The sequence below is a fragment of the Manis pentadactyla genome, chromosome 3, assembly GCF_030020395.1.
Source record: "Manis pentadactyla isolate mManPen7 chromosome 3, mManPen7.hap1, whole genome shotgun sequence".
NCBI lineage: Eukaryota > Metazoa > Chordata > Mammalia > Pholidota > Manidae > Manis > Manis pentadactyla.
Window position 1 is genome coordinate 141,485,719 of NC_080021.1, and position 20,611 is coordinate 141,506,329.

A 20,611-nucleotide genomic window follows, 5' to 3' on the forward strand; every position below is an offset into this window, starting at 1 on the left:
GGGAGAGCTGATGGGATGCAGAAGACCCTCCATAAAGGCTCTCTCGGGGCCCTCCTGGTAGCATTCACAGTGAATTTCTAGGGAATCGGTGCTGCCGCCAGCTCAGATGGTCAGACATGTGGCAGAGCCATTCAGAGTTGGTTTCCCAAGAACGGGAACGGGCTTTTCAGAGGTCAGAAATTTACACGGTCCACACCAACATGGCAGCGTGTTGTGCTTTGCAGAGGTAAACTCACAAAGGTCACAGGGCCAGAGAAAACCCCACAAAATCTCACAAATGTTGTGAGACTAAAAGAAGAGACTGCACATGGTAAATGTTAGTCTTCTCTGCTTCCCCCCTTCCTTCTCCCTGCACCGTCTCCCCTCTGCACTCGCCAGGACACTGTGGCATCCCTGCCCCCGGAGGCCATTTCTGGCTCTTCCCTCACCACCCCTCGGTATTCCCTGCCATCAGCCTCCTCCATGAGATAGATGTGCACTTTTCCACCTGTGAAAGCAGCACATTAATGAGTCATGATGTGAAAATAGTGGTTAAGACCAGCACATGAAACTGAATGAAACAGAATGGAAAAAACAAACCATGGTGAGTCACACCATGAAACATTCGCTGCAATGTGTCTCTACAGAGAAATGATATAAAATGGACTTCTTGACATGGGTCTCAGTCAAAAAATTTGAATATCATGGTTCTAGAGAGTGAGTTATGTGAGGCGAGGACCGCAGGTCCCCAGAACAAGGCAGATGGTTCAATGCATATATATCAGCTGCAAAATAAGTGGCTGTAGAATGCAATAAGGAAGAAGAGGACTCTGTGCTTAAGCAAGTCCTTTCCTGCCAGTGCCAGTGGTGGGGGCTTTTACTCTAGATGCTAACAGTTCTTCCTGTCTTCCTCCCAGCCCAACAGAAATGCCTGGTCTCTAAGGCAGTCCTGACAACTGGCCTGGGATCACCTGTGCCAGTCTGAAATGGCAACTTATGTCAAGCCACGATTGCATTCAGTGTACTTCAGATTTAAACCTGAGCACCCCTTGACAAGATGCCAGAGGTGGTGCTGTAAGGCAAACGAGAATGGATAGGTCAGTTTCTTCCCTTTGGGCTTATCAAGTTGGGGCTGACTAGTACACTAATAATTACAGAGAGACAGGTAGCAAATGAGGTGAGCTGTGAAAGAAGGGAGAGTAGAGTGAGGGGGGAGAGAGAGAAAGATGTGAGGGCAATCCAGGAGGGCTTCAAGGGGGACACTTTTGACACCATCTTAAAGGCTAGGTTGGTTTTGGTTTTAGTTTTAGTTTTCACAGGAAACAGGGAGGGGAAGGGTGCTGAACCTCCCCTCCCCCAATCCCAGACAGCTGGTCTCCCTGCTGCAGGCAGTGTGAACGGGCTTCCCTGCCATCAGCCAATGGTCTTGATGATACACCTGCTTACTTTCCTTGCCAGCTGCTGCCCATCACAGCCACTGACATGTGCATGCTCCTTTCTAAAGCAGAGTACAGCTGGGTTCTGTGGCTGGTTGCTGAGTGGGGTGTGAAATTAAATGGGAATATCAAACATTGATATTAAATGTTGGAATCCAGCAACACCAAGATAGCTTGTAGCTGTAGAACTCCTGTGCCATCTATCTGGCAGAGATTCTTGTTTTTTTGATGGTGGTCGAATGACTTTAAGCCATGCCCTGTGTCCAGTATTCTGCATGTCCAGTGCAGTGATACCTGCTCCCAGGTCTTTTGTTTTCTGTATCATTTTTCAATACCTGTGTCGTCGCCTAGTGTGCCAAGTCTGGTGAGTTATGGGCAAATTCATTTCCTTCCACTGTGTTGCATTAGGACATTTTGTCAGAACCTTAAGGATGAAAAGGGCTGTGTCCCTTGAGTGTTATGTCACCTTTACCCCTGGGCTAATCCTCGGTGTGAGTCTGGAGGCATTGCCCAGTCTGGATAGCCACCTGAGATGGAGGGGCTGGCGTTTGCAAGAGAAACCAACTCCCTCTGGCTGCTGTGTATTTTCAGAGTCAACGTTACGCAGAGCCGCAGTTCCTACTCCTTAAACAAACAGCTCTTCATTAACATGGAGCCCCTGCAGCCCCTACAGCCTTCCCCCAGCGAGCAGGAGGAGGAACTTCCACTGGGCGAGGGTGAGTACACTTGCTTCAGAAGCTGACACCAGTCCTGACTACCTGGGGTGATGGTTGGAGTGAGTCATAAACTGTATTTTTAATTAAAAAGCTGTAGCTGGAAGAATACATTATCTTGAGAGTTCAAATAGTTTATCCTGTACAGGGTTCATGGGTACAGATTTTTTTCTAAAATTACATATTAAAGCAGAAATGTTGGTATTAAAACTGTCCAATATGGTAGCCACTAACCATGTATAGCTATTTAAAACTAGTTTTAAATTAGTTAAAATTAAACATTCAGCTCCTCAGTCATATTAGCTAGATTTCCAGTGCTCAGGAGCCCTACGTGGTTAATGGCTACTATCTTGGACAGCTCAGACTGAGAACATTTCCATCATTGCAAAAAGTTCTATTGGATAGCAAGAGTTTAACTGGAATTGCAATTAAATTAGTGATTGTAACAAATTCTCCACAAGCATCTCTACCCTGGTCATCCCCTTTCTGCCTCACTATTTCTCCATCCTCGTGTTCCCTTTTCCACAGGTCCTTGTCTTGACAGTTTTGATACAAGCCAAAATATCTAAGGTCTGCTTGCACCCTGGAGTTGTTATATTTTTAGACTATAATATATGTGCTTCTTACCTTCCTTTTTTGTTTTTAACACTGCTTGCTGCAGACACCTGGTGAAGCAAATCTCACATTCTCATTAATTTCAAAGTAAATTTAAAAAATTCACACAAAATTAAGTTATTTGGAACTGGAACACAAACATAACATATTTTCCTTTAACTTTGTGATTTTTGCTTTCATCATTTAAAAATCTAGATACTGGGTCATTTCAAGACGAGAGTTCACTCTGTCCCCAAAAGATCACCTTTACCTGAAGCTTCAAATCAAGAATTCCTTGCACAGGGGAGAACCCTTCAGCCCAGAATAGTACGGCTTGGGATGGAATACCCGTAGGAGAGGTAGCAGCAGCATATTCATGCTGAAGTGTAAAGAATTTCAGCAAATATTTGCCCGAAAGGAAGCTTTAATGGTTAGAAGAACTGGGCAGCTAGATGCCAAAAATTCCATGGGTGGAAGGAAAGTGTGCAAAACACAAAGGGTGGGGTCTCAGGAGACACCTTCATCTGCAGCTGGACCACAGGGTGATGATAACGAGAATAGTCTTTTTATAGTGGCCTTTACTCTCTGTCGCAACAACTAACTCTGTAAGGTCCATACTAAATTAATTTTCTTAGTCTGAGGGTCAGTGGGTCCATGTTGCTTGTCTACGTTTTCAGCACCTTCTCTGTTTGTATGTTTTTCAAGGGAAGTAAAAGCAGCTTTCGTTACTGATCACCAGTGACTTTCTGGGCCTCCTCCCACAGGCCTGGAATATTGGTTTGAGTGGAAGTCAGTTTTTCTGGAGATCATGATAATCCCAAGGTTGAAAGGAGAAGACGAAAGGGAGAAAGAACCCAAACCAGGGATTTTGATTTTGTCTTGCATGCAAAGATGGAAGCCTGGGGTGGGGTAAAGGTTGGAAGACCAGACTGGGTGAACGATAACCATGGAGAATAGGAGGCCCAGGCCACGGTTGTCCCAGGCCCTCTCCCACCCCCCTAGGCTGTGAAAGGGAGCTGGGCAAGCTTTCCCCTGGGCCCTTCACCCCATTCAGTTAGAAACTTCCGTTTTGCTCCATTTTCTATAATGGGGTCCCGCTAACCTTGTCTTTAGCATGACAAGTGTGTGAACAAGGGATGCAAACATTGTAATCAATTCCAATGAAAACAGAAATTTTCATGATATGTGATAGGAATCCACAGGCCACCTTTTCAATTTTTTCAGTTATTTTACAGAGAAATCTTAAATTCTTCCACCCACTATAAAGTCAAACTGATAGATCGCTTTCTTAAAAAGTCCACAATGGCTCTATGAATATCCTAATAAAGCTCTTTTTTTCTAGGCAGTCGATCTCCTTTTGGATCTTTCTGGGTTTTGAAGTTCAGGCAAATCATAACAACTTCTAGGAGACAGAATCAACTTGAAGAGAAGTAGAAAGAGTACTGTTTAATATCCAGTAGACGGAATGACCTTCCCAATCTAGAGAGTGAAATCACCTTAGGTACTGTGAAACCCACAGTGAGCCTGGCTCTGTGTTCTTGATACCACTGTATCTCAGTGACTGTTGTAGAGTCAAATCTGCTTCCTCTCTCTCTTGTCTTTGAGTACCAGGCAATGGGATTTAGACAGTCCATAGGGACAAATACTTATTTTGTAGGTTTATATTTCTCTAATACATAAGGAGAAGCAGAGAATATAGCTTTAAGCAACGTCTTCACCTTTGTGGGTGGGCTCTCTTTCTTGGTGCATACAGTGTGGTGGACTTAATTTCATCCTTGTATTTTGGTGCTGCTTATGCCTGAGCAAGAGTCAAATTTAAAGTGGCTGGGATTCATTCATTCTTTAATACAACAGTTATGACAAATGCAGCAGAGACAGCTAGTGGACGACACTCAGTGTGTGTAAGTTGCTATGACCTCTGGGATGAAGATGCTCTCTTTCCTGGAGGCTCATGGCTGGATGGGGAGAAGGCAATGGGTCACAGTGACCCATGAAGAGGTCCTCTGCAGATTGAATGGGGTGCTCACTTTTCCGCATGCTTCATGAAGTATCTGTGCCTTGAGCTGCCTGGAGAGCATCTTGTACCCTTTTAGTCTCTTTAGAGTGTCTGACATGAAACTGGTGGGCAAAGAAATGAATGAAATTTCCAGGCAGAGGGGGTGTGAGCAGCGTCTGTCTGCACTGGCTGCCTGGGCGGCTTTGGGGAGGATGGGTCAGAGGAACAGCGGAAGGTGAGGCAGAAAGGAAGGGTCCAGATCATGATGGGTCTCACATGACTTCCTGGAGATTTAGGCTTTAACCTGAGGGCAGTTGGGAGGCACTGGAGGATTTCCAGTGTGGAAAAACCTGATTGGAATTGTGTTTTTTATCATTTGTGGTGTGTGGAGCAGAGTGTTTCAACCTCAGCACTACAGGCCTGTTAGCTGGGTGTTCTTTGGGGGGCTGCCTGAGCACTGTAGGAGGTTTAGCACCATCCCTGGCCTTCACCCAGTGGGCGCCAGCAGTACTCCACTAGTCTTGACAAACACCCATCTCCAGCTGTTGCCAGATGCCCCCTGGATTACAAAACTTCTCCCTGGTTGAGAATCACTGAATTGAGGCACAGAGATCACACAGGAACCACTGCATTGGCCCAGAAAACAGATAAGCAAGGGCTGAAGAGAGGCAGGGATTGGGACCAGGGAGTGAGGCAGTGGGTTCCAGCCAGGGCACAGCAGAGTTCTTGAGATGGTCACTGATCACTGGGCAGGTAAGCACCCTGTAGAATCCTGCCAGCTTCTGCCCTTGTCTCTGAGACTTTGCCCGAGAGTAAAAAGATTTCCACCTTTTAAAGATGAGACTGTGGAGACACAGGAAGGTTGAAGTGACGTGTCAGTGTCATACAGGGAGCCAATGGCAAAGATGCTTTTGTTCAGATATTGGAGCCATTGGGAGAGTTGGGCAGTGTGCCTGGCTCTGCTGGGCTTCAGACAGGGAGTGCAGGGGACTCGGACATCACCACTCACCCGGATGTCACTGTTCCCTTCTCTGTATAGTGGTTCTGATTCTTGTCTGGGGGAGTTTCTCATCGCACATTTTGCAAGTGATCCATAAACAGGTCAAGGTTAGCAGCTTGAGTCTTGTTAAAACAGTCATATGATTAGGAATTTTTAAAAAATCAGGTTGGGAGAAGAAAGAAGGCCTTAACCTTGACCTCTGGAGCCACCATCTCTGTGAGGTCAGGGGAAGGTCCTTGCCTTGTCTGGTGCCCTTGTGGTGGCATCTCTGCTGCCACCATACCTCTCCAGGGACACAACCACCCACTGGTCTGACAAGCTCTCTCTGCCAAGTGTTCTTTCTAGCACTTCAAGTTTCTCAAAGACAGCTGGAGGAGCATTATTGCCCAGATTAGCGCAGTGGCATTCTGGGAGAATGCGTAAACCCATTCACCCCCATGATAACCCGAGGCTCAGCCTGAAGTTGGCTGAGTGTGGGCAGAGAAAAAACAAAATCAGTTCCTAGGCACCACGAGGCAACTTCAGAGTTGCCCAGTTATAGGACCCAAGTAGGTAAGTGCCATAGAAAACTTTAGGTGAGAGTGGGAACCCATTTGAAGAGTGCCTCTTAGAGTTTATGAAAGTTTTGGGAGAAAGAAAAAATTGAGAGTAGGAATTGTTCTGGGTAAAAATGAAATTTTAAGGGAGTCATTAATCTGAATAAGTCCTCATGCGCAATGTCCCAGGGTCTCCACAGTGCAGACAGCAAAAGGGTTGCCTGTTTTATTGATGGAGTATGTTTCTTGTTATGGAAAACTGCTGGACTGTAGTAGAGGAGGGGAATGAACTGAGTCCTCTGAGCCTTGGTAGACACCCATGAAGATTGTTCTTGTCGGCCAGGGCAAGGGTCTGGGCTGGCAGGATCAAGTAGACAGGAGGCTGTGCCTTCCCCTTGGTAGACAGAACTAAATAGGAGTTGGAAATGTTTGACACCTGCTGGCAAAACAAAAGCACAGCGGAGACCCCAGAATGTCTATGAAGGGGTGTCTCAGGGGTGGGAATGTGGTTGGACAGAGGGTGGCTCAGCACTGCATTGCTTGTGATTGAGAAGATGTCTGAAACAAAGAGTAGACAGAAATTAAGGAGGGTGGTAAAACTAACTCTCCAAGCCACCCTTTAGCACTGTCCCTGTATGTGTGTGTGCACACATGTGTGCATGCATATGTCATGAATGTGGTTCAGGGGTGCAGTATGGTGGTGATGGTGGTGTTAAAGTTTTTTATGGCATCTAGCCTAACCATAGACTGCTTGAGGTGGCATCACTGGAATTCTAGAAAGTATGTATGTGAACCTGTGATGGCATTTTGAGCCCATAAAAAGAATATTGTCCTCATCCATCAAGCATGCCATACTCTTGAGCCCATCCCCTCCCACCATCCCAACACTTAACAGGTGATCTGTGGGGCCAGTGGCATTTTCCCGTATGAGGTCTTTTGAACATCACACTCAGTTGCTTCAGTCCCCTCACTGGTGACATCTCTAATAGCACGAGGCTGCTATGTTTGCACTGTGTGAATTCCTTTTCCCATTCTTCACCAAGTCAGGGCTCCTCCCCACTTATCTGATAAGGAATTCTCCTCCTCTCCCCCTCCTTCTCTCCCTTATGGAATACCGTGGTCATGGCTCACGCAGATTTATCCTCTTCTGTGTCTGTCTTCCCCACTATTTTCCCCCACGTGCTAAGTAATTTCTTCCCTTTGGTTTAAAGTATGTCAGGATGTACATTAGGAGTGAGGCACTGATCTTTTTGAAATTTGTTATGTTCCATCAAACAGTAGGAGCTGTGTATAAATCCCATGGACCCACATTCCCCCTTTGTAGTTACTGCTACCTGGCAATAGCAGACCAGTTAGCACCAGCTGTAACTGCCCTGGTCCCTGCCACAGGTTTGTGATGACTGTTTTTATTTTCTTATTATAAAACTAATTCATCATCTTCTAGAAAATTTAGAAACTACAGAAAAGCATAAATAAGCAGAAAAAATTCACCTTCCAGATTGTCCCACCTCTTAGAGGCAATCAGTATTAATAGCAGTTTCCTTCCCTATGCATTTTGATGCCATTGTGATTATCCTGTGTGTACAATTAAAAACATTCCTTGTTTGCTTAATGTTGAAAATATTAGTGCACAAATTGAACTATAGGTCAAATAATGATTTGGAAACATTTTAATGCAAATGTAGACAAATGGGTTAGTATCCTGAATCAGAAGAAACTCATATAAGGGGCCGTGTTAAGCATTATTTTGGCACCAGTTTGGGCTCTCCTGAACTTTTTTATTTAATGGCACTCAGTTTCCCACTGCTGATTGGTGTACAGCAACCCAACCTGCTTCTGCAGGGCCTACAGGCCTCTGCCAAGCAGAGGACAGCTTCTGGTTTTATTTATAACTGCAGTATTGGATTAGCAGAGTCAGAATGCAGAATTCATTAGCTCATGTATTGAATTCTGGAATCAAGTACCCCGGCAGTTTGGGTCGACAGCTCCCTCTAGGGTGGGATGCTAAGAACCACTCGGGATGAAATAAAGGCCTGAGTGAGCTCTGCAAGTTCACTTTTGTAAGCTTTTCGAAAGCTTTCCACCTTCTTTTGTATGCTTTTTTTTTTGGAGTTTGCCTCACCTTTGGAATTTTGGTTCCTGGTATTTATAGTGACTTTAGTACTCATGAGAAGTTTGTATCACTTGAAAGAAATATTTGAAATTTAAAGGATTTATACTGCTGTCAGGAATCTACATGCCTTGTCCCTGTTGCAATTCAAGTGCATTTTATCTTGCAAGGATTTTGTGTTTTAAATCATAAGACACCCATGGTGTCCATCATTTCAGTTGTATAGTTGGGTGATTCCCATAAGTGGTGCATTTTATGAAACAGCATATTCTTCAGTATAAATAAAGCTGCTGTTTCTGCATTAATGTCTTGGATAAGATAGGAACTCTGGTCTTGTCCTCCCCCAGGCAGCTGCATGACCACAGACCAGACACTCCACCTTATGGGGCCTCATTTTCCTCATCTATAAAATAAGGTTGAGGGTATGCTGCAGATGGTCAAGCACGTGAGTTGGCAAACTATGACCTGTGGCTGCCCCACTGCCTGTTCTTCCTCTCACCCAAAAGTTAATGATTGCATTTTAAATGGTTATATAAGTACCTACTTAATACCCTTGAGGCCTGCAAAGCCTGAAGTTTACAGTCTGGGCCTTGAGAGGAAAAGTTTGCCCAGCCTGGATCTAGCACACCCCTTTGGGATTCTACAAATGAGAAAGCCCAGACCAGGAGCCATTGTGCTCAAAGTCACAGAGCTGGGTTGGGATCAAGTCCTGGTTGTCAGATTCCTGGCCCAGGTATCTTAGACATCAAACACATCTAAAACAGCTCAACAGCTTCTTGCTAAAACAGAGTCATTAAATAAGGAACTAAATTTATTTTTCAATTATTATCAAATGAATTATCCAAAGAGCTTATCTTATATAAACGTAGGGAATCTCTGATTCAGTGAGAAGAGCTGCAGTGTGTTCGGCACAGGGTTCGAGCCTATGGTTATCATAGTGTGCCAGAACTTAGTGACTCCTCGGAGGCTTCCAGCAGGGCGGGAGTGTCCCCACATCTCACAGCGGGTGCTGAGAAGGCTGTGGACAGAGGGTGCCCTTCTGAACAGAATTCCTAGGAAAGCCAGGCTGTAGGGGGACAGACTTCGTGCAGGAAGGCCCTCTCCCTCCTGGGATCCAATGTTCTGATGTTAAAGTTGAACTCGTTAAATAAGGAATGGCTCACTCCGAGCTTAGTTCTCATGACTCATGGTCTGTGTTAAGGATCTGTCTTATCAGGGGAAACAGTTCAGTTTGGACCCTCCCAAATCACAGATCCTGCTCCAGTTGGCCCTTTGCTGCTGAGCTTAAGTATCAGTAATGACTTGCTTTAAAGGATTCGGCTGGGGTAAAAAGCAAAACAAAATAAAACAAACACGTCAGTCAAGTGTCCCATGAAGTAATCCAGTCACAGGCCTTGAGGGCTGGGATGTGAGCCAGGGGAGAGAGTAAGTGTGAGCAGCTGTAACGGCCGGAGTGTGGTCTGTGATGGGAAGGGCATTGGGCTTGGCACTTAGAGAAATACACACACCCATCACATCCCTGAGAAAACACAGGAGGAAAAGTGAACATGTTCCTAAACCATTTTGATTAGAAAGCACAGGCTGTAACTTCTGAATTTTAGATGTGTTCCACAGTCAGCGTGGGGTTGTTTTCTAGTGTTTCTGTTAGTGGGTTGCTAGTGAGTGTTAAGTAAATGTTCTCTGTGAGACCCAGGCTCATGCTGAGGCAGGATCTGACGGAATCCCCCTTTCTCTCTGCTTATCTGTTCAGACCCAGAGAGCCAGTCACACAGAGGTGCTGGGCAGGGAGTGTGTGCTAGTTCAGCCTTTTTCGTAGGCCCACAGTGGTAGGTCCTTGGCAATATGGACAGTGGGGGAGGGTTCAGAAAAGAGGCCCCTAGTGTTTTATTTTTAAATAATGATTTAAAGAATTTTGAGTGTATTAAAATATTTTAGTGTCTGCAAGAATGGTGTATGTTACCACCATTCAAGAGAGGAAGCTTGTTGTGCAAGGAAATTATAAGGTGATCATTGAACAATAAGAATAACGTGGTCTAAGTTGATTTTGTAATCTAAGAAGTTTCTGGATTCTATCAAGCACCCTAATAAATGTTTAACAAAAACAAAAAATACAAAAAAGAGGTCATTTGGCACAGGCTGGATGTTGGGGGTGTCCACTGGGACATAGATGCACATCCCATGCCATCTATGGGGGGGGGGGTGCTGCAGGCTCCTGCGTGGCTTGACTGACAGTGAATTGGAGGCCCTGGAACCATGGCCTCTGGAACAGCGCACATACGAATGGCCCATTGAGGTAGAGGAAGAAACTTCTATTGGTATTTAACTTTCATCACTTGCTTACAAAATTTCTATTGTTAGGTTTTATGATGGACATGGTATCTGAAGACAGCTGTGCATGTGTGTCTGATTTAGGAACAAATGTGCATTTATTCATAAGTACACACAGACATTCCCCCCTCCAAAAAAAAGTCTGGGTATGACCGAGGTCTTACAGATGAATCTACAGGGAAGAAAAGGCAGGGCATGTTTTTGAAACTGAAATCTCTGTTCATGCCAAAACTCCAGATTCCTAAAATAGATGTGAGAGCTCTGTGCTCTAGTTACGGTGGTGACATGCCATTTTACATGCTTTTGGTCTTCTGCGCTGGTAAACCGGGGTGAGTCACCCAAGCCTTTGCCAGGCTATCTGGGAGGTGCTGTGTCTCTCACTGAAGTGTTTCATGGTTGCCCTGAGTGCCCAGTTTACATGGTGCTGGGCTCCACTCTTTGAGTAGGCACAGGACCCCACCTCGGTGGGGATTCTCTGGTGGCGGGAAGAGCACTGGATAGAGTGAGGGGTTCATTCATTCATTCGTTCAGTAAACATTTCCTTCTTATCTGGTACACTGACAATGTGTGGATCTTATTTCCTCTTGTGGTTAAATAAGGTAAAAGGATTTCTAAGGTTCTTCCCCACTCTGACTGTTCTTTAATAATTCTTCCTTCAAACTGCTACTTTTCTGAAGAATGTGCTGTTGGACCATGCATCAGTACGTTGGAAAACAAAAGGCATAGACATCTTCTTCCATGTGGTTCATGGAACTATGGGCATGCAGCACAATGATCTATAAAAGCAGGGTTATGTTTTTTCCCTTTCTGTGAGTTGTAAATTTCCAGCATAAAATTGAAAATTAATAGCAGCTGGCTTAAAAGGGAATATAAAGTGAGTATTTCTCCACTTGAAAAAGCCCTCACATCCTTTAACATCTCCTCTTGGAAGAGAAGGCCAATTTGGAACATTTTTAACCCCCAAATCTCCACTTCAGGATAGGAAATGTGAAAATGGATGGATGCTTTGGCTGAAAGAAAATAAATAGGGTTTTCAGGGCAACCCACTTGATAATCTGAGCACAGACTGGAAATTTTGCAGTTAAAGGAAGCAGTATCCTTGTTCAGAGCACCTCCTGTGAACTACGGGCTCGTCAGTCCCTGCCTGACCCCTCTGCCACAGCTGTACAATTTGACCCCTAAATATAGGCTCAGCCCTGCTCCTGAATCTCGGGCCTATCCTGCCCGTTCCTGGGAGGGGACTGAGAAACCGAAGCCCACCCTTGGGATCAGGCCCCTGGCCCTTTTGTCTGACCCTCATGCCAGCCTTGCTCCTTTTCCCGATCTCTGTCCCAGCTGTGCCCCTGGTACTCTCCCCACCAAGGACCTTGACAGTCCCTCCCCTGCAGCTAAGTCATACTCCCAACCCCAACCCAGTGGCTGTGGTCCTGCTCTGCTGACTGACCACCTGCATACATCTCCTTCCTGTCTTCTGGAGCCATGATCTGTTTCTTCCTTGAGCAGACTCTGCCAGCACCTGCCCCATCCTGAGCAGAACAGTATGATTTTAAATGTCCACTTTCTCTTGTTAAACTTTTCCCACTGCTCAGTGGTCATACGATACTAAATTGTCAAATACATTAGCAAAACCCTATTCACATGAACCATCTGAATAGCTCAGGATCCTTGCCTCTGTTCCACCCCAGCTGCAGATGCTCTTTCTTCTCTGTCTCCTGATGGAGGTAATATCTCTGTTGCTAGTCCTGGCTGCCTCCCCTTTCCCATATTGCCCACATAGAAGCCAGGGTGATTTTTTAATGGGTGGAACTTGAATCTAGTTCCGATACAATCTAACCTTCTCACTCTGGCCTGTGCACCCTGTCCACCCTTAGACCACTCCCTACTGCTCTTCTCTTGATTCTATGTTACTGCCACACTGTTTTTCCCATTCTCCCTTGAATATGCCCAGCTTAACTGCCACCTCAGGGCATTTGCACAAGCTGTTTCATCCATCTAGATGTGCCTTTCCTCTGGTCTTTTTAAGCCTGGCTGGTTCTTTTCTTTACATCTTACCTCAAATTTCAGCTCCTTGGAAAGTCTTCCCAAAGTACCCAATTTTGATGGCTTTCCCACCTACCCATTTGTTCTCTCTTATGCTATCACTCTGATTTTTGTCAGAGCACTTAGTGTTGTTGGACACTTACTAATTTATTTGTCCTCCTGTTTGTTGATTGTCCCCTTTGACTAAAACGTCAACTCCACTAGAGCAAAGACTTTGCCTATCTTGTTCCCTGTGGTATCCCTAGCACGTAGAGTCATTCTGACATACAGTAGGAGCTAAATTAATACTTGCTGAATTAGTTAATAAATGAATGAATGGATGAATTTTAAATGCAACCATGACAGCCTTTATTCATTCAAGAGAAAGAATATAAGGAGAATAGTCTCCTGGGATCAGGGTTTACCAGAAGCCAAGCATATTCTTTTTGGCTTGTTTTTTTTTTTTTTTTTTTTATAATAATTATTTTTTATTGAAGGGTAGTTGACACACAGTATTACATTACATGAGTTTCAAGTGTACAACACAGTGGTAGAACATTTATATACATAATTCTAGGTTCCAGCTATCACCCTACCAGGCTGTTACAATATCTTGACTATATTCCTTATGCTATACATTACATCCCGGTTACTAATTTATTTTACCATTGGAAGTCTGTCCTTTTTTTTTTTTTTTTTTTTTTTTTTTTTTTTGTGAGGGCATCTCTCATATTTATTGATCAAATGGTTGTTAACGACAATAAAATTCTGTATAGGGGAGTCAATGCTCAATGCACAATCATTATTCCACCCCAAGCCTAATTTTTGTCAGTCTCCAATCTTCTGAGGCATAACAAACAAGTTTTTACATGTAGAACAAATTCTTACATAATGAATAAGTTACATGGTGAACAGTACAAGGGCAGTCATCACAGAAACTTTCGGTTTTGCTCATGCATTATGAACTATAAACAGTCAGTTCAAATATGAATACTGATTTGGTTTTTATACTTGATTTATATGTGGATACCACATTTCTCTCTTTATTATTATTATTTTTAATAAAATGCTGAAGTGGTAGGTAGATACAAGATAAAGGTAGAAAACATAGTTTAGTGTTGTATGAGAGCACATGTAGATGATCAGGTGTGTGCCTGTAGACTATGTGTTAATCCAAGCTAGACCAGGGCAATAAAACATCCACGTATGCAGAAGATTTCTCTCAGAACGGGGAGGTGAGGTTCTAAGCCTCACCTCTGTTGATCCCCAATTTCTCACCTGATGGCCCCCCTGCGACTGTGCCTGTCTTAGGTTGTTCCTCCCTTGAGGAATCTTACCCATCTCTGGCTAACCAGTCATCTTCCGGGGCCATACAGGGAAATGTGAAGTTGGTAAGTGAGAGAGACTTTTTGGCTTGTTTTTTAATTGGAAATCAAAAGCCATACCATAGTCATTGTCAAAAATTTGGAAAATATAGAAGCCACATATAAAATTTAAAAAGCACCTCCTCTACATATTTCCTAGCTCTGAAGATAGTACTGAGAGTTTTCTCCTCTTTCATTCTTATGTTTGATTCTTTTTCTGTGCAGCTTTATTGAGATATAATATATAACTTGTATAAGTTTAAGGTGTACAATGTGTTGAATTGATACATTTATATATTACAAAATGATTACCACACAGAGTTAGCTAGTACCTACATCTTATCACATAATTACCATTTGTTTCTTTAGTGAGAAACTACACATTTTAAATCTACTGTCTTAGCAACATTAAAGTATATAATACTGAATTATAAACCATAATCACCATGATGTACATTAGATTCCCAGATCTTGTTAACATAATAACTGGAAGTTTGTACCCTTTGACCAACATCTCCCTGTTTCCCCCACCCCCAGCCCCTGGTAACCACCATTCTACTGTCTGTAACCCAGGAGGCACCACTTACTTGATTCTTAAAACACCTCTTTCTAGACATCAGTTACACATCCAGTCTAACTGGGTGGCCCCCATCCCCAGCTCTGCATCTGGTACCTGATTAGTAAAGGATGGATGGTTGAAGGGAAAGTGGAGCCACCTAGCTGATTTTTCTGGTCCTGAGCCTAAGCCCTAAGATTAAATATAAGTCTTGTATTGTGGACTGAAACATACAGTTCAGAGTTCTAATTTGCTTGCATTGAGAACTTGGAATAAATACAATGTGTATTTGTAATATGTCAGTTTTTTATATCATTTAAAAATAACTACTGGACTTTTTATATTCTTTGGTCTAACTTAATTTTTTCAAGTAAACATTATCCTGTTGGAATAGAATATGATCATCTTAAACATTTTGTGCAGAAATCCTATAGTCAGTATTTTGGAGGGCAGGGTAGGGGTGCTAAAATCTATCTTCAGAAGATGTAGAGGCAGTGATTCAATGAAACATTTATCTTGAATCACAAACATGTTTTTAAACTTTACTTCTTACCTAAAGCTGATGCTTAGAGTGATATGCTCTTGTTTGTAGATAAAACGGAAAGTCAGGAAAATACGGGAAACTGTGAGGATGTTCTCAGAGCTGTCAGCAAGCCTCATGATTCTTACTCTCCAGACGGTGCTTGCAAGGTCAGCAGAAGGCATTTGTGAATAGAGACTGGGATTCCCGTTTCTTTGTAGTTAGAGCATCTCATGCTATTTCTAAGGCTTTGATAGGGTTAGGCTTGTCCTGCCCTGCACCCCACTGTGGGTTTTCTCCTTCTTTGATTTGATTGATAGAATCTGGATTAGCAGAAAACTAAAAAGAAAGAAAAACTGTAGATGATAAAGCATTAAAGCACATTCACTTCAGAAGTTACATTGTTATTTTTCTCCTGAAGCTCTAGAGGTTTCTAGCATTATACTCTGGGACCTAATTGAGAAGTTTATTTAAGCAAATGTGTATCATTCTTTACTCTTAGGTTCTCCAATAAGCACATGAAATCTCTATTTGTTAGGATTCTATGCTGTAAGAAGTCATCACTAGGCTTTTCTAAATTTACGAGCTCAAAGTTCCAAGAAAATCCCTACTGGGTATGTTTCAAGGGAGCTATCTGACAGTTTTAAGAAGTGAGTGAACAGATCTGTGTTTTTAAAAACTCGCTCTGGTACCTAGATGCTCTGAGATGCATGTAAGAGGGAGATAGGTTAGCTGCATAGGAGCATGGGGAGGTGGCTGGGGACAGGAATGGGTGAGGAAGGAGAATCAGGAGGTGTACTTGGCAGGGGGCATGACTGATGAGATAGGGTGAGAGGGGAGGAGGCTTCAGTGGTGCTTGTTCTCAGGGAGGGAATGAAGTTCCTGGTAAGGGCATTCCTGTATTTTCACAGGAAGTAGATCTTAATCTTTAAGCCTCTGTTCCCTTATCTGTAAAATTTAAACATAACTCTAGTTAATAGGGCTGTCATGAGTATTAACTGATACATAGCAATATGAGATAAATTATTTTTTTTTAGTATGAGAAAGATAAAGGCACTAAGATCAGCACTCCTGAGAGGAAGCACAGGAAGAGCTGAGAACAATGCCTGGTGCATATCAAGTGCTCAATAAGTGGACCTATTACTACTGTGAAGCTAAAATAATGAAGACTGACTGGGGTGCCAGAAAGAAAACCCCCAAACAGACTTCCATACTACATATAAACATTTGGTACATGATAAGGTACCTTTGCATAACTGGATCCTTCTGTCTCCTCTTCAGATTAGTAAATTATAACACTATGGTGGGCTTTCCCCAACAGCTTCATCTGAGGGCTCCCTCCCAAACCCACCCCTGCCAAGTCGCTGATCATAACACCCTTTTTCTCTCTTCATGGCACTCATGTTATCGTGTTTATTGTTGGTTTACTCACAAGCCGATCTCGGATGTGGCTGAGACCATAATCCAGCCTGCATTCAGCTATATTCCAAGTGTCTGGGCAGTGCTTAGCATAGTGAAGGTGCTTGAGTGTATTTATCAGATGAGTGAATGACTGTCCATCCAGTCATGAACTGGCTCACCAGGACTCCGGTTTGTCTGTCCTCACGGAGCATCTTTTAAAGCAGCCCTTTGTGGGCACTCTGTCAGAGAAGGAGGGAGGTGAGAGTATGGGCAGACCGAGGCTTGCTCAGATCTTGGTCAGTAGCCCTCAGAAGGTCAGCCCTTAGAAAAATCCTGTAAGAAAAACAGAGGCAGTAAGTGCTCTGACATCTGTCTTAGGAATACTTCTTTCGGACCGATCTCCTCAGGCAAGAGCAACAAAAGCTTAAATAAATACATGGGATTACATCAAACTAAAAAGCTTTTGCACAGTGAAAGAAACATCAATAAAATGAAAAGGCAACCAACTGAATGGGAGGATAATTGCAAATCATCTATCCAGTAAGGGGTTAATATCCAAAATATATAAAGAACTTATGCAACTTAATAAAAAAAAAAACCTGGTTAAATAACAGGCAGAGGACTTGAATAGACATTTTTCCAAAGAAGACATACACGTGGCCAACAGATGCATGAAAAGAGGTTCAACATCACTATCATTAGGGAAATGCACATCAAAACTACAATGAGATATCACCTCACACCTATCAGTTTGGTTATTATCAAACAGACAAAATAACAAGTGTCGGTGAGGATGTGGAGAAAAGGGAACCTTCTTACACAGTTGGTGGGAATGTAAATTGGTGGAGACACTATGGAAAACAGTATGGAAGTTCCTCAAAAAATGAAAAATAGAAAAACCATATGATCCAGCATTCCATTTCTGGGTATTTATCCAAAGAAAACACTACCAATTTTCAAAGAGAGATAGGCATTCATATGTTTATTGCAGCATTACTTACAATAGCCAAGATAGGGAAGCAACCTAGATGTTCACTAATAGATGACTGGATAAAGAAGATGTGGTATATATGCACTAGAAAATGACTCAGCCATAAGAATATGAGATCAATAGTCATCACACTTACAGAATGATATCTAGAGTAACACATTGGTTTTTAGGCTTCAAAGTCAAAATGTCATGATTATTGGCTTCTCTAGGCCCCACCAACTTGAAGATGTTTTAAATTTTCTGTACCCATTTGAACTTCAAGTTCCTGCAGTTCTGACAGGGCACAGAGCAAATGTCAACAGCAGTTTTCTCTGGGCTGTCATATTTTGAGGGACTAATGGGATCTTCTTCAGCCATTTCCTAACTTTTGGAAGTTCTCAACTTCCCTATGTTGTGCAGGTATACTTTAATAATAATAATAATAATCACCAGATTCATTTTCAAAGATACTGACACTGAAAGTTTGGGAGAGAAAGAGACCAGGACAGGAGACAGAGAGTCAGGAAGTGAGAGCAGAGAGCATATCTGTACATGTTCTTCCATGTAGCTCTCTGGCTTGGTTTCTCTGCCTGTGTAGGGACCATCACTGGCAGCCAAAGCAGGCAGAGAGGCCCTTTCAGACTCTGCCCCACCCCTACCCTCCCACCTCCCCACATGATGCCTATTTTAAGATGCCATGTGTATGGGACAGTCAGGGAAACAGGTGACGAGCCCTCATGCTAGAATGCTCTGCAGACATGCAGTCCCAAGAGGAGCATTCTCTTTCCAGAGTGGCGTGAACGGGAGCCCAGCTGCACTGTCTGAATTCTGTCTGCAGCTGTAATTCTCCAGATGGTTTTCACCGGCCTTTGTCTCACCTCTACGCTGTGATGCCTACTGGACCCACCGAGCAACGTTCTCATTTTACAGGCAGGAAACTGCTCATCTGATAAGAGGATTAACAAGAGGAAGACTATGGAATATGTCAAAGCATCCTACCCACTTTCAGAGTTTTTTCATGTAAATTACTGTAATTTGAGACTCATGACTCTTTCTTTGAATTGGAAAGGACAGATATTGCCTTTATGAATGAGGAAATTGAATTGTACAGATGATTGACTACTTGGCTGGACTTACAAGCCCTGTCACTTAAGTGGTGTTGGGGCCTCCATTTTCCCATACCATTCACCCAAGAATATACCCATCATATCACAAACATTAAGATTTTTATATAATCATTGTATTTTATTACTGTATTAATAAAATGGAAGTCTTTTAAGGTATGTGATAGCCCCAAGGACTCTTAATAATGGATATTTAAAGACTGAATTTATTACAAAAAATAATGTATGTACTTTTTTATTATCTAAGGGAGTTAGCAGTTAGCTAAAATTTCAGTGTATCTCTGCAACTACTTAAATGATGGCTGAATTCCACTACACTTGTGAAATCTGTTATCAAAACTAATAATGTACATGATATTAACGATGATAAAGAATAGCTAGCATTTATTAAGTGCCTACTGTGTATCAGCTGCCCTGTTATATAAGTGCCAAGATCATTACTGTTACAGAAAACTGCATTTCAACATGCTTCCATAAGTTTCCCAGCATTTCAGGGCTGGCCAGAAAAACTCTTAACAATCACAATACTGCTTACCTACACTTGGGAGAAATAACTAGAAATGCTAGATACAGAGGGTTGACAGAAGAAAGAGAATCCGACAAATTCAAAATCCTCACTGACTTAACCTTGAGTTAATGGAGAGAAAGGAATTGGTACGCCTTGGAAAAAATTGCTAACACTGCTTGAGTAATTCCTGTGCCAGGCACTGATCTGAGCATGTCACATGGGAATAAACTTCATTCATCCTCACAACCATCCTGGGTAGGTAATGCCTTTGCTGTGCTCCTTTTACAGGCATTTAAACTGAGGCCCAGAGATAATAAACAATGCAGGCAGGATTAGAATCCAGAGCCGATACTTTAAACCTACAACTGCCTGGCGAGTTCTGGCTCGCTGACAAGGAGCCGGCACTACAGCAGGCCATCGGTATACCTGAGCCTGTGGTCATGACAGCCCTGAGGGGTACCGTCCAGGCTGTGACTGCACCAGGGCTCCGAGGTGTCCAAAGCTCCCAGTCACCCACTAAGTGGAGGCAAGCTTGTTGCCTTGCCCCAAATCTGTGTCAAGAAGTTTGTCGCAGGTGGACAAGGAACTCGGGCCCGTGAACAGCTCTTATCATTGAACTTTCTCTCTCCGCTTTGGTTTCCGCTAGATTATCAGGGTTTCTGGCATCTCATTTTGGAAAATCGATTCCTCTCTTCACACATCCTCCGCAGTCTGGTCTTTAGCTTCTTGTCACTGCCCAGACGTGCACCCCTGATACTTCAAACGAATGGATGAAGCGAAGCAGGAAGGGTATTCAGGGGCATCCAAACCTGCTGTTGCTATTGTTCTTTTGCACATAGTGCCCTGAATAGAACTATCCTCCCTGTGCGGTAGGTACCTCACAGAATGCTGGGGTTGGCCCCATGTCCCTGACCGCCTTTGCTGCTTTCTCTTGAAGTGTACTCATGCCTCCCTCTAGTGTGGGCCAAGGCAGACGGAATGGCTGGGAGGGACAACGGGGAATCTGGCCCTGCTAGGTTCTCTCTCTCTAATAAAAGCAGAAGTGCCCCAAAGAAAGATAATGAAAGAAGCCACGCAGGCTCTCTGAAAGGTAGCAGAGAGTGAGAATAAGGCCAGGAGAGGGAAAAATCAAAAACACTGTCAAATATGATGATTAGTTAACAAAAAGAACAAAAAGACATTTTAAACTATGGTGAATTTTTTTTTTCATTTTTAAGGCTTTATTTTGTTTTATATCTTTTAGCACCTAAGCTAATAATTTTGGAAAAAGTATCTAAATCAAAGCACAGCTTTCAAATATTTTTTTTACGTATCAGTGACCATGTTTTTTTTTTCATTAAGGTATTACTGATATACAATCTTATGAAGGTTTCCTATCAGCAATATTATTGTTTCAACATTCAACTATGGTGAGATCTTAAGCATGAGAATGAATGGAGAGTAGCTCTCTTGGTGGA

At 43.1% G+C, this 20,611-nt stretch overlaps 1 protein-coding gene across 5 annotated transcripts in view; it reads left to right on the forward strand.

Moving 5' to 3' along the window:
• The window catches only part of FRMD3 (FERM domain containing 3), a 267,152-nt gene that overhangs the window by 220,970 nt on the left and 25,571 nt on the right, over positions 1-20,611 (forward strand). For all 5 annotated transcript variants that reach the window (XM_036904323.2, XM_057498554.1, XM_036904324.2 and 2 more), the window contains one exon: positions 2,007-2,131. In XM_036904323.2, coding sequence (XP_036760218.2) covers positions 2,007-2,131 — 125 coding nt within the window. The remainder of the gene's footprint in view (positions 1-2,006; positions 2,132-20,611) is intronic.